This window comes from Gorilla gorilla, chromosome X (assembly GCF_029281585.2).
Source record: "Gorilla gorilla gorilla isolate KB3781 chromosome X, NHGRI_mGorGor1-v2.1_pri, whole genome shotgun sequence".
Classification (NCBI taxonomy): Eukaryota; Metazoa; Chordata; class Mammalia; order Primates; family Hominidae; genus Gorilla; species Gorilla gorilla.
Genome location: NC_073247.2, coordinates 141737038 through 141751224, shown reverse-complemented (window position 1 = coordinate 141751224; position 14187 = coordinate 141737038). Strand labels below are relative to the sequence as shown.

The 14187-nt window shown below is 51.7% G+C and overlaps 1 protein-coding gene across 5 annotated transcripts in view; it reads right to left on the bottom strand.

The window, feature by feature from the left end:
* Positions 1–14187, bottom strand: part of BCORL1 (BCL6 corepressor like 1) — a 76984-nt gene that overhangs the window by 34929 nt on the left and 27868 nt on the right. For 4 of the 5 annotated variants that reach the window (XM_055375587.2, XM_055375586.2, XM_019019771.4 and 1 more), the window contains 4 exons: positions 10367–10457; positions 6822–10085; positions 1880–2045; positions 20–100 (listed from right to left, as the gene is read on the bottom strand). In XM_055375587.2, coding sequence (XP_055231562.1) covers positions 20–100; positions 1880–2045; positions 6822–10085; positions 10367–10457 — 3602 coding nt within the window. Of the gene's footprint in view, positions 1–19; positions 101–1879; positions 2046–6821; positions 10086–10366; positions 10458–12395; positions 12552–14187 lie in introns of all 5 variants that reach the window. The other variant, XM_063703274.1, reaches the window with a different exon arrangement.

Sequence of the window (14187 nt, the reverse complement as noted above, 5' to 3'; positions counted from 1 at the left end):
TCACCTTAGTCTCACTCACCAGACTGACTGCGCGTGCGGGTGCTCAGAACCACAGGAATAAAGTCACGGAAACTGCTCTTTGCTTTCTTTTCCAAGGAACCTGGAGTGATGTGTGGTTTGGGGACAGAAGGCAGAAATGTTACAATCAAAGCTTAAAGACCAGAAAGCCCACCTGTGAGGCTCAGGGGAAAGATTGAGAAAGAGTTTGTGTTTACCCTGTGGTTAATCTGGCTTACATTTATTCGCTCCCCTTACGTGGCCATCACATATGTGTCTCTTGTAGACAATGAGTGTTTCCAGGTGGTTTTTAAAAACTGAGAGTTTGGTCGCTTTTGCTGATACCAGAAAAGGCAGTGCACAGTATCAATGTGATGGTGTGCCAGAAAGTAGGAAAGTAGGAGGCCCCACTGCCCATAGGACTCGGAGGCTGCTGCACCTCAACAAAGTTCTGCTGGGCATGGTGGCTCACGCCTGTAATCCCAGCACTTTGGGAGGCCGAGGTGGGTGGATCACCTGAGGTCAGGAGATGGAGACCAGCATGGCCAACATGGTGAAACCCCGACTCTACTAAAAATACAAAAATTCGCCGGGCGTGGTGGCACTCACCTGTAGTCCCAGATACTTGGGAGGCTGAGGAAGGAGAATCACTTGAACCTGGGATGCAGAGTTTGCAGTGAGCCAAGATTGTGCCACTGCACTCCAGCCTGGGTGACAGAGTGAGACTCCATCTCAAAAAAAAAAAAAAAAAAAGAAAGAAAGAAAGAAAGAAAGAAAGAAAGAAAGAAAGAAAGAAAGAAAGAAAATAAACAAAGTTCTAACTGAGCTGGAGCAGGTCCCAGAGGAGGGCAACCTCAGTGAATCTTGGAGGATTGAGTGAGGTGGGAAGATAGGAACAAGGAGCCAGTGAACAGAGAAAAAATGGCTAAGAACAGATGAGGCTGGACGTGGTGGCTGACGCCTGTAATCCCAACACTTTGGGAGGCTGAGGCAGGGAGGTGGCTTGAGCCCAGGAGTTCAAGACCAGCCTGGGAAACATGGTGAAACCCCATCTCTTCAAAACTACAAACATTAGCCAGGTGTAATGGCACATGCCTGTGGTCCCAGCTACTCGGGAGGCTGAGGTAGGAGGATCACTTGAGCTCAGGAGGTTGAGGCTGCAGTGAACCGATATTGTGCCACTGAACTCCCTCTAGCCTGGGAAGCAAAGTGAGACTCTGTCTCAAAAAAAAAAAAAAAAAAGAACAGACCAGAAGAGGCAGGTCATAGTCACGTCAGGTGGGCAAGACCATGAACCTGGACTCCTATGCTCAGGAATGCTGGGGATTCTCTCCCTGATAAGGGTGCCCAGAAACTATTAGTGGCAAAACGGACAGGTTAGGGACACATACCAGCCCTGTCATCCCAGACATCCTGTGTGTCCCTAAATGATAATAAACGTTTAAGATTTCTCTAAACTCTCCTAGCTAACTAGCTATTTATTTTTGTCCTTTCAGAATAGCAGTTTTCCAGTATACCCAAAGAAGACAGCGTAATGAACCCCCATTCTGTGGTTTTTGTCTAAATTCTCCTTAAACTTGTTTCTTTGAGCCTAGACCCATCGCGGGGAAATGGGTCGGCTACTGTGTTGTGGGCCTGGTGTTTGTGTCTGAAAACCACTTCCTTCAGCCTTATTCTAGCACCCAGAGGGAGCAGAAGGGGCCCCCGATCCTTGCTCGCTCACCTTAGACTTCAGAGGGGTCAATCATATCTTCTTTCCACAGTGAAGAAGTCTCACTTTTCCAGAGTGAAGGAGTCAGCGCCTGAGCCCCTCTGCCCTCACCACCGTGCCCTGGGGATCCCTCTGCAGCCCAGCCCAGAGGGCCAGGGCCGCGGGGCCTACCTTCCTCGTGGCCGTCGGCTCGTTTTCCTGGAGACTGGGACTCTGGCTTTGTCGGCTTCCGGTGCTTGTGCTTTCCCCTGACTCCATTGTGCTCTTTTCCTGAATCTGAAGCCCCCCTGGGGCTTTTCTTGGTAGATTCCTGGGGGTCACTGGGCAGCTTCCGGCACTGTGGAGAGGTAGAGGGTCAGGTCTGAGGTCAGTTTCGCTTCTTAAGAAAGCTCTCCAGGGGTTGAGCCGTGTGTCCCGTTTCTGACCTAGAGGCATGAGCTGCCCAGAGTGGGGGACCAGGGGCAAGAGGCCGTGCACTGCCTTCCAGAGTGGGTGACAGGGGCTCTTTTGGACTGAGTCCAGGGCCCCAGCTAATCCCCATAGGCGTCCACATCCCATCACTTTAAAGAGGTCTACAGAGTCTGCGTTCACAAGCCAGTGAATAAACACCCAAAGTCATTTTAAAAGGTGCAAAGTCAGGCCCCATACTCTCTGTACCCAAACACCAATGGAGAGACCAGCATTAAACAAAATGCCTCTTCTGCAAGTTGGGAGACTACATTGTTCAAATAACTTCACTGTGAATGGTATTGCACCAACAAATGAAAATAATTCTCAGTACAGGCCAACTCAAGAAAAATTGTCTCTTTTCACGTGTAAATTAATACCAGAAAATAGATTCAACTAAGGCAAGAAGAAAAACATGACACAGGAGCAATTCAAATATCCTCATATTTATAAAACCCAGTGAAAAGGCCCAAGCATTATTCATAATGCCACTTTATACTCTGTAGCACTTTCAACCTTTCCAAATGCTCTCATCTCTATTATTGGATTTTATCCTCCCCACAACCCTGGGAGGAGAAGCTAATATTACCCCCAGTGAACAGATAAGAAAACGGAGGCTCCAAGACAAAGGGTTGAATGACTTGTCCAGGGTAACACACAATCCCATGTGTCCACTGGCTCAGGGACTGCCACTTACCAGGCCAACCCGCAAGTTAGCACATTTGTGCTTGCAGTGAGAAAGATCCAGAATTGGGATTAGGACCCGGGGGTCCTGGCCCCCAGCCCGGGCCTCTGGGCATCAGCTCTCGCTACCTATCTTCCCTGAATCACTTCCTCGGCTGCTTCAGCTCAGCTTCTCCCACGCCCACTGCCTGGCGCATCTAAGAGGCACAATGGCTGTGCTCACACACTGCAAGGACACTCTCAGCCTAACAGTCACGTATTCTCATGAGCTTTGAGGTCTCTCTGTGCCACTAAACAAGAAATAGGGCAATGTAGGGATTTCCAGTATTCTAGTATGCCGGGAGTGCAGAATAAGCAAAACGTTGGAACAATAAAAGCAGGTCCGAGGAGGAAAGGAAGGGTTAAACTTGCTTGAGCTGTTTTTCCCCTAAGCTGACCCATGCCTCGCCTGCTAGAAGGTTATCGTGGTGTACCTCCTGCTAAGGGGATGGCACATACCTTACTGATGGAACATTTTCGGGGGCTGGGGCCTCCTAATTCTCCAGGGACAGGGAGTCACCACTACCCATCAAATTCCAGGACTCCTCCTATCCCATGAACTCTTCCTGCTTCTTATTTTCAGCAGAGGCCTGAGCTAAAAATTCAAGTTCAGTTTCCCCCTTGGCTTGCTGCCAGTTCCTACAAACCAAAGTGTTAGGAGGAGGAAAGCATTGGTTGGAAAGAGGAAGATGAGGAACTACTGCTTAAAAACTAACCTTCAGGTACGGCTGGAGAAAAACTATTTTAAGTCAGGGGGAATAAAGTCAAATGCACATACATTTGAACATGTCCTATTTATTTCTGAATATCATTCTTAGCTGGCTCTTTCAAATGCAGATCATTAACTTTTACTTCCGAAGACAAAAACAAGTAAAACAGAACATCTAGCAGGGCGCGGTGGCTCAAGCCTGTAATCCCGGCACCTCGGGAAGCCGAGGCCAGCGGATCACCTGAGGTCAGGAATAAAAATATTTCGCACACTCCAACTTATGCATGAAGTTGGGAGGATGGGGAGACCGTGTGAGATGAACATTCTGGTTAACAGTTTTGAAATATTTTCCAAAGAGCTTTCCAAGGAATGAGAAGACAATAAAATACATCCAGCATCAAATGAAGCAGAACTCTCTCTCTTTGCTGGTGATGCAGAAGGCCCTTTAGGATCCTGAGAGGCCTTGGGCAGGTGGTATTGGCAACAGGAGACTATTTTCACTCTTGGCCAAGCCCTGAAAGGGGCTGTTTCAAACAAACCCCTGATGTTAGTTTGCTGATCAACAGTTTCCTTCTCAGGAAGGTGGCATGTAAAAAAAAAGAAAGAACGAAGTGATTTGCACTCCCAAAAAATAGACATTTACTAAATCCTTACAGGCAGTTGCGAAGAGCTGCTTCCAGGCCCCTGATCCTGTCATTTTATTCTCTGCCCTCTGCATTTGATAGTGGGCCCACTGAACTGTTCATCTAATATAGGATAGGGCAGTGCCCACCTGTCACTGAGTCATCTGTGAGACATAAGCTTCATGAGAGGCGGGGCCACATCTATTTTGTTTGTAATGCTAACAATAACAGCAACCACTAACACTAACTGAACACCTACTATGTGCCAGATACTACTGTACACACTTATGTATATCACGTTCTTTAATCTTTTTTAAAATGACAGCTTTACTGAGATACAATTTATTAAGACATACCATGCAATTCACTTAAGTGTAAAATTCAATTGTTTTTAGTATAGTCATAGAGCTATGTAACCATCCCTACTTATCTAGCTCCAGAACTTTTTCATCACCCTGAATGGAAACCCAATACCCATTAAACAGTCACTCCCCAACTCTTCCATCCTCCCCAACCCTAGGCAACCACTAGTCTACTTTCTGTCTCCATGGATTTGCCTACTGTGGACATTTTATATCATCATCTCATTTAATCTTCACAACTCTATGAGTAGATACTATTATTGTCTTGTGTATAGATTAAGAAACTGAAGGCCATAGAGATTAAGTAGCTTGACTAATAGCACACAGCTAGAAAGAGGTGGGGCCAAAATTCAAACCCAGGCTCCATGTCTGGCTCCAGGGAGCATACTCCTCATCAATCTATGATACCACCCTCCTGAAGAGGTATTCCCATTGCCTGGGAAGGACTGGCATACAGTAACCATGCAACAAAAACTTGCAAAACATTCAGTGAAACAGTTCCATGGGCGGAGAGTAGAAGATGGCCAGGTGAGGTGGCTCACGCCTGTAATCCCAGCACTTTGGGAGGCTGAAGCAGGAGGATCGCTTCAGCCCAGGAGTCCGAGACCAGCTTAGCCAACATAGTGAGACCTCATCTCTACAAAAAATAATTAGCCAGGTGTAGTGGTACACACCTGTGGTCCCAGCTACTTGGGAGGCTGAAGTGAGAGACTGCTTGAGCCCAGAAGGTGAAGGCTGCAATGAGCTGTGATCGAGCCACTGCACTCCAGCCCAGGTGACAGAGCAAGACCTTGACTCAAAAAAAAAAACAAAAAACAAAAAGAGAGTGGAAGATAATATGGTATAGCTGAAGAAGAACATGGACTTTGGAACCAGAGACCAGAGTCTGAGTTCTAGCTCTGCAAGTTAGTAGCTGTGTAACTGGGTAATGTATCCTCTCTGAGCCTCTGTTTCATTTATTTTCTCACCTGTAGATTGGTGTAGCATTCACCTCATATGGTTACTGTAACGATTAGATAACAAATGTAAAAACACAACTCTAACGACATGAATTATTATTCTTATTACCACCGAGTGCAGATGGCAATTACCTGCCAAACGTTATATGCTCTACTGCGTCATGACCCACGTTCCTACTTCACGTGTCTCTGACATACCAGGGTGGTTGTGAGGTTTGTGAGTTAAAATCCACCCAAACACCTATCCCAGGGGTTCTTAACCTGGAGTCCCTGGGAGAGCTTTGGGCGATGGGGCAGAGGTCAGGTCCATGAACCCCCTAAAATTATTGGCAAAATTCTGAGGTCACGTTTCTGGGAAAAGGGTCCATAGCTCTCACCAGCTTTTCAAAATGGTCTATGGTCCAAAAAAGACCATAAACTTGTGCCACAGCCAAATTCACAGTGCTCTAGCCAGAAATTTTGTCCCTTAGTGTACATGAACATCCAACTTGAAAGCTTGCTAACAGAACTTCAAGTTGTTCTAGATTTTTAATAAACCCTATCCTCAAATGTTTCAAGATTCTCCTTGGATCACCAGTAGCCTCTGGTCCCTTCTGGGGGACCAGGGGATTCTCATCAAGTGCTCCTGGCCCACCTTTTTGCCTAGAACTCTGCCACCATCCACAACCTGTCAAGACCAACACCCAGACACCCAACCTGCCTTGCCCATCCAATCCCCAGTGGGCCAAAACCCAAAGCTGCTGCCTCAAGCATTTGAGCGGGTAGGAAACTGATTAGCACAGAAGCCAAATTGGCTCTGACCCCACAAGGCTCCCAGCAAATCCTAAGCAGGCCCCCCAACCAGCGGTGCAAGGAACAACCCCGTCAGAGGCCCCTGCTCTCCCCATCCCTAAGTTCTCAAGGCCAGTGTTCTCTCAGTAAAGGAAAAGGAAGAATGGTTATTCAAGGAAGAGCCTGTTATTCACTGATTTCCCTCACCAATACCTTCTTCCGCTTTCCGACCTCATCTGGGACAATGGCTTCCCTACCCCAGGGACGGAATCATTTCCCACATCCTACAAACTACAAGCCAGCCTCTCCCCATGCTGAGACACCGTATATGGAAAATGTGACCTAGGGAGGGGACAGCAGGTCATTATTACTTTTACAAAAGCCTTCCAATCCGTTCAGTTCACACAGCTGCCCAACAGCACTGTGTCACAGGGTAGGGGTCACAGGAGGTTGCTATCCATGGCACGAAGTAGACCAGCGGCGTCTCGGCCCCACCCTGGACCTTAGCTCAGCACTCACCTTGGGTCTGTGGGAACTCCGGACCACGGCCTTGGCTTGTGGCTGCAGCTGCTGCTCTTCGCTGTCCTTCTCTTTGCCGCACTTCATCTTCTTGGGCGGCAGAGATTCCGTCACATCATCTGGCTGCCACTTGTTCTTGCAAGCAAAGACCCCTACGCTTTCCTGTTTCACTCGAGCCTGCCCGGCCTTAGCCCGAACTTCAGCTTGGCCCCTCTGGGGAGCCACTGGAAGGCCATCAGCCCGGAAGCAGGTGGCTAAATTGAAGACCACATCACCATCCACCTTCTCCATTTTCACTCGCCCCAGATCCACCTGGCTTCCAAGCTGTGGGCGCTCTGTGCTGGAGCCCCTCCTGCTGCTCGGAACCACGTCCAATATAAGTTCCTTGGGGTGGCTGTCGTGAGGTAGCAAAGGCAGCTCGGGCATCTTAGGCAGGTTCTGAGGGGTGGCCAGGACCAGCTCATGGGACATGTAGGTGGCCAGCACTTGGTTCTTAGGCTTCGTGTCTCCTGCCAGCTTCAGGCCACAAGCCCCCTGGGGGCCTTCCATCTTAGGAGTGCTGTCAGAGCAGAGGTGGCTCTCTGATTCCTCAGGCCCCTGATTCATTCGAATGTCCCCACTGCTAGGCTGAACAGACAGTGCCAGGGTCCCAGTCTGAGGGCTGAGGGTCAAGAGGACAGGATTGACTTGTTCTTCATAAGGCTTGGCAGCAATCCGGCAAGTTTTGTTCTTTGTAACAGGGTCCTGCTCTGGAACGAAGGAGCCCCCAGGCCGTGGTTGCCCCTCAGGAAGTCCGTGCACGGCTTCGCTGGAGCTGAGAGATGGCACACCAGAAAACTCCGAAACAACGCTGGTGGGCCTGATGGGCGCCCCCTGACTGGGGGTCAGCTGCCCGGCACTGGAAATGCCAATGGAAAGCAGAGACGCCTGGTGGTACGGGGACCAGCCAACAGGCAGGACCTGGGTGCTGGTAGGTTTCCCATTGACTGAACACCGGGGATAAATATTTGCCGGCCCCGTGGGTTTCCACAAAGAGAGTTCCTTGGTTTGGCACCCTGGCAGCCCAGGGGCAATGCGGGCTGGAGTATATCGTTTCACTGTGCTTGGCTGTCCCTCAGCACCAGCCTGGCTGCCCTTTTTGCCACACGTGGCACCAGTGCCCTTCGGCTCTCCTTGATCAATGATGGAGATGGGCTCCTGCTTGGGGAGATGGCGGGGGTCACGGTTGAGGCCCAGGTTGGGGTCTTTGTTCAGCAGCAGGGATGCAGGCACTGGGTTGGCCACTCCCACGTAGGTGCCAGGAATGGTGCTGATCAGCGCAGTTGAGTTCTTCACCCAGGTGCTCGGGTCCCCATTCCTCACGATCTCGGGAAAGATGACAAAGGGCGAGGAAGTGGAGCCCAGGCAGGAGGTGACATTGCCACCGGCAGCCTGGGTTGTGCGCTGAGACCTAGACAGGACTGTGGAGAGGAGGGCCTTGCTGCTGGTGTGCACGGGGGTCAACACAGGCATGGGGGGTGTCTTGCGCTGGTTCGGCAATGGAAGCTTCTGGCGGTTGGACTTGGAGGACAGATCAAGGGGCATCTCGCTGCACTCAGGTGGAGAGGCCATCTCTCGTTCCAGCTGTGGCGGTGACTTCAGAGGAGAGAAGGTAACGGAAGTCCCTTCTGTTTGCTGCTCGGTGCCACTGGGCATCTTGGCGGGGTGCGGTGGGGCTGAGCTCCCACTGGGGGCTGGCAGCAGAGGCTGTGGAGTTGGAAGCACCTTGGCAGAAGCAGTAACGAGGGAGGTATCTGCCAAAGGCCCAGGGACCCCATCGGGTGCAGGCTGGGTGGTGGTGCTACCGGATGGGGAAGTGCAGGGGAGCCTGTTCACCTCCAGAGATACCAGCTTGGAATCCGAAGTCAGAGGCCGGGCCACAGAAAATGCATACGGGTAAGAACGGAGCTCGGGGGAGGCTAGCACGCCTGGGAGACACCTGTCCTGCAGGTACGACGGCAGGACGGGGAGTGTAAGAGTGGAGGAAACCCCTAGAGTGGTTGGCAGTGTGGCCACACTGAGCGGCTGCCCACAGCTTGGAGGCGGGATATATACCAGCGGCTGGCTTGGGGTCAGCACTGTCCCTGGCTGAAAGGACAGGGGGACTTTTTGCATAGCTGGTGCCTGAGCTGCAGGAAAGCACACTCTACTCAAACTGAAGGAGGCCGGGATGGGTGCAGAGGTGGGAATGGCAGCTGGCGTGGCAGCAGGCATGGGTGTAGGGGCTGGAGTAAAGATGGGGGCTGGGGTGGGTGCAGGCACCGGTGTAGGAGCAAAGGCAGGGATGAGGGTGGGGGTAGAAGGTGGGCCGGAAGATGGGGTTGGAGTGGGCATGGGCACAGACGGAGGGGCAGGGGCCGCTGGAGGCGTGGATGCTGGCATGGGAGCCAGAACCGGAGTGGGGACAGGAGCAAGAACCAAGGTCGGAGCTGAAGGGGGCACAGGAGCCTGGATGAGAGCCAAGGGAGGAGCTGAAACTGGGACTGAAAGCGGGGCAGGAGCTGGAGCCGACAGGGGAACCGGGCCTGAAGGGGGAGCAGAAGCTGGCACAGGCACCAAGACTGAGGCCGAAACAGAAAGGGGATTCGAGTCAGAGATGAGCGTGGGCACTGACGGTGGTGCTGGAGCCAGAGCCGGGACAGGTGCTAAGGGAGGGGAAGGAGCTGGAACCGAAGTGGTAACTTGGACTGGAACAAGCCCTGAATGGGGGACTGGGGCAGGGACGGAGAGGGGAACCTGGAATGCATCTGGAACAGAGGGGGGCACAGAGGCCGAACCGGGAGCAGGGGGACAGATAGGGGCTGGCAGAGGACTGAAGTTAGTGGTAACCAGGGGCAGGGTCCCCTCCACAGGGACTCCAGTTCCCAGAGTTGCCAAAATGAAAGTATTCTTCTCTCCAACACCTTGCCGAGAGTCTAAAGCCTTTACTCCGGCAGGTGAGCAGTCAACCTGTTTGCTCATTTGGGTGTTGAGTGGAGTCCAGGAGCAGTCGGCCCTGCTGTTGCTGGCCTCGGCGCTGTCAGATGCGGGAAGCTTGAGCCCGTCTCCTGGGCTGCTCAGGGGCACCAAGAGGCCCTCAGCCTCTGCCACGTTCCCAGCGTAGTCCATTTTTGGCTGGGGATCGTCAGGCTTGTCTTCTGACTTGTGCCCAAGTTTTTCTGTAGCACTGCCATCTGGGTCTGCCCCCCGGGCATTGCTGCCACTTCCAACTGCCGTGAGCTCCACCTGCAACGACAGGATAGCATGCACATCTCAGCCAGCTCCCTGCAGATGGTGCAAGTGTCCTGAGGCCCGAGAGGCAACTGCTGGTCTTCTCTGCAACTCGACCAACCAGGTCTCGGAAGACGCAGAGGGCAGCCAGCCAATTTGTGTCCCACCAACACCAACTCCTGGGAGAGACCCTGTCCCTTCCTGCCCACTTCCTGGGATGGCAGGCTGGGCACACCTCCCAGGCAGCTCAGCTCCATCCTTTGGTGGACAGCACGTGGCTCCATAAAGCCTCTTACCTTGGAAAAACTGCTGCTGACACAAAACTCCTGAGATCCAAAGTGCTGGCAGTCGCCTGTCGTTGACTCCTCATCAGAAAGAGGTGCTCTTCTAGCATGGAAGATACAACCAGAGAAGGGACATGAGGCCCAGGATTTGAGCCAACACCACCTTCCCCAGAATGCCTCCTGCCTGCCTGGGTCCCCATAAAACCTTCCTATCTCACTTCCTGTAGTAACTTGTGAGGGGGATTACAAGGAACTGGGGGTTCTTGGTTACAAAGCGGAGGCGCCACACCTAGCTTTGCAAGTCCCTACCAGAGCCCAGTCTGACTAGACCCCCCTCTTTGGACTGTTTACCCTGTTTTCTAGGGCTCTTGCCAGGAGTGTGGACACCCTAGCACTTTTACCTTTTCCCTGGAGCTTACCTGCCAAAATGACCATCCAGGATGTACAGGGCATTGCTCAAAGGGGAGACATGAGAACCACTGAATGCCTCAAAAGGCATGCAAAACCCATTTTTCTTTTAAATACAATCTTATTTTAAGTCTCTAAGGGCAGCTGGCTGAAAGTGTCATATGGGTAATCCTCTTCTAAAACAAATAAACCCCTGTTGTGTTTTCAGGTCTAAATCTGAATCGTCACCTATTCACCTCCTGTCTTGCCTAGAGCAGAGACATGTTTATTAGCGCTGGTAATGATACCACTTGGAGGCCACCAGGTCACTGGGTGCTGAGAGGCATTTTAAGAATACTACTTTTTTCCCTCCAGGAGACACTGCCCCCTTTTTTCTAGAGTTCTAGGCAACACCCTCCCTTCTACCCTCCTTCTATCCTTGCCTACATCCTATCTCCTGCCAGCACCCCTCCCCGCCCCCTCATCAGTCTCCCAGCACCACTTTGTTCTCTCCTGTCCGAAAAGCCTCAGACCCCAAATTCAGGTTAATATGCCCTAGAGAAAAGGGCTCAAGGCCAGAGAGCTGGGTCCCAAAGGAGGAAAACTCAAATGCATCTCCCCCTGCTTAAAGTCTTCTCCAAATTTCAGGTAAGCATCATAGAAAATTGTACATCCTGACCAAAAAAAAAAAAAAAAAAAAAAAAGGGAGGGGGTGGCATCAGACTGGAAGGGTGAAGTTACCCACTGAAAGTCTGGTATTTTAAGTACAGCAAGAACTATTAGGCCAGGCATGGTGGCTCACACCTGTAATCCCAGCACTTTGGGAGGCCAGCTGAGGTGGGTGCATCACTGAGGTCAGGAGTTCGATATCAGCCTGGCCATCATGGTACAACTCCATATCTACTAAAAAATACAAAAATTAGCCGGGCGTGGTGGCAGGCACCTGTAATCCCAGCTACTTAGGAGGCTGAGGCAGGAGAATCGCTTGAGTCTGGGAGGCAGAGGTTGCAGTGAGCCGAGATCCCACCACTGCACTTCAACCTGGGCAACAGAGTGAGACCCTGTCTCAAAACAACAACAACAACAACAACAACAAAACTATTGCCCCCTGCCCTTGGGAGCTGTGGGTGGGAGTGACCAAGGAGGAGGTTTAGATTAAAGAATAAAACCCCAACATAGACGCTGCAGTGTGTTTCCTGGGTGGGCAAGGCACAGGACTGCTCTGTGTGCCCCTGGGGAAATAAACTGTGCCTGAGGTGACCTCCCTTCTTTCTTTCCTTTTTTCCCTTTTTTTTTTTTTTTTTTTTTAGATTGAATCTCGCATCTCGCTCTGTCACCCAGGCTGGAGTGCAGTGGCACGATCTCGATCTCGGCTCACTGCGACCTCCCCCTCCTGGAATCAGGCAATTCTCCTGCCTCAGCCTCCTGCGTAGCCAGAATTATAGGCATGCTCCACCACGCCTGGCTAATTTTTGCCTCCCTTCTTTAGAGGCTCACCCCAAGCTCCTGAAGACAGCCCTGAAGAAGCCAGCTCCCGCCTCCCCAGTCACCCTAGCCAAAGGGCAGTCAGGGTGCTGGAGCCAACCCCAACAAGAAGGGGGAGGGCCCTGCTAACTTCCTCCCTCCCACTGAAACAGGGACTCCAAAATTGTACCTGGGGCAAGAGAAGCAAAAAAGGCAAGGGGGATCACCACGGGCCTCTCCCCATCTTTTCAGGGATCCAGAAGGGGCTAACCGAGGGGGAAAGGCTTGTTCCCTTTAAAAGGCAGTTGGACTGGCAGAAGTGGGAGGGCTCCACTGCTGGAAGTGACTGTTGGTGACAAACAGAAATGACTGTAAGGAGAGGCAAGGGCTTTAGATGCAGTCAGGGTGGTCTCGGGGAAGGGGAGGGAGGGAGGGCCTGAAGGAAAGGGAAAACATACTTTCACATCAACTCCTAAGAGACCACAAAAGCGAGACGTATGCCCAGCCTTGGGCCAGGGGGAAGCGTGTTCCCACCAGACTTGCCAGGGACGGTTTTAGGGGGAGTACTCAAGGGGAATCAAGCAGCACTTCCCCCAAGCAACCCCACACGGGAAGGTGCTATTTATTTACATTCTTTCCCCTCCTGGCCATACAAAAGGGAGTGGGCTGCATCCTCATTCCCCCCTTGCAAGCTCCCACCCTGCCTGAAATCACACCTCGAAAGCAGAATCCCTGCCGTCGAAGGCAGCTGCCAGAGAACCACAGAACCAGGCCAAGCAACAGCAGTCCTGGCCACTCCAGCCATAACCACACCTGAGTCCAGCCCCAAAGGTGCTGCAAAATGTCATGCAGCCGTGTTTCAAATCCTCTGAGAAGAGGGGTGGGCAGAGCTAAGCAAACATTAACTTGCTCCATTGAGAGAAGAGCCTGGGACAGGAGTAACTTGCAGGGGAGGGGGCCCGGGAAGAGCTGGGTCAACCAGGCAAGGTTATGAGGGTGCAGCTGGCGGAGGCGGGTGGCAGGAGGGAACAGAGGTCATAGCAGGCTTCAGTCAGGACTGAAAATCAATCCTGCTGTTTCTTCCCACCACAGAGGAGGCAGAGCTGTTATGTTCAAGGCTTTGTGGAACTTAAACCAGAAATGGCCATGACCCCTCTGGGCCGTTTCCCTAATTATTAAGGGCTAGCACCACTGTCAAACTGGACCCTCTTCAGTTCCTGCTGGGCCCAGACTACCCGTAAGAGAAATATACCACCCAGCACACACCAGGCTCCTTACCTTCCAGTCCTGGGAGACTTTCCCTGGTTCGAGTCCCACAGTACCCCAAGATTGCCTTCATTCCAACTTGGACCTTCCCCAAACACACTGTGCTTTTTTTTTTTCTTTCTTTCTTTTAGACAGAGTTTCTCTCTTGTTGCCCAGGCTGGAGGAGTGCAATGGTGCGATCTCAGCTCACTGCAACCTCTGCCTTCCGGGCTCATGCCTGAGCCTCCCGAGTAGCTGGGATTCCAGGCATGCGCCACCACGCCCAGCTAATTTTTGTGTTTTTAGTAGAGACGGGGTTTCTCCGTGTTGGTCAGGCTGGTCTCGAACTCCCGACCTCAGGTGATCCACCTGCCTCGGCCTCCCAAAGTGCTGGGATTATAGGCATGAGTCACCGTGCCCAGCCACACTGTGCTCTTATTGTCTCAGGAAAATACCAGCTGTCACCTCAAACTCCTACTCATTCCTCAAGCCCGGGCTCAAATGCCACTGCCTCTGGGAAGCCTTTCCTTATTCTCCCACCAGGAGGTTTGTCAGTCTTGCATCTGGACTCCCACTGGACCCGGACATGCAATTCTAGGGCACTCACCACCAATGTACTAGAACTACTGGTTTGCTCTCATTATGTTGAATAAATGTTTGTTGAATGAAGGCATGAATTAATCCTAGAAGGGATGCAAGCAGGCAAGCAGACACATTTAGCTGTAGGTTTGCCTAGA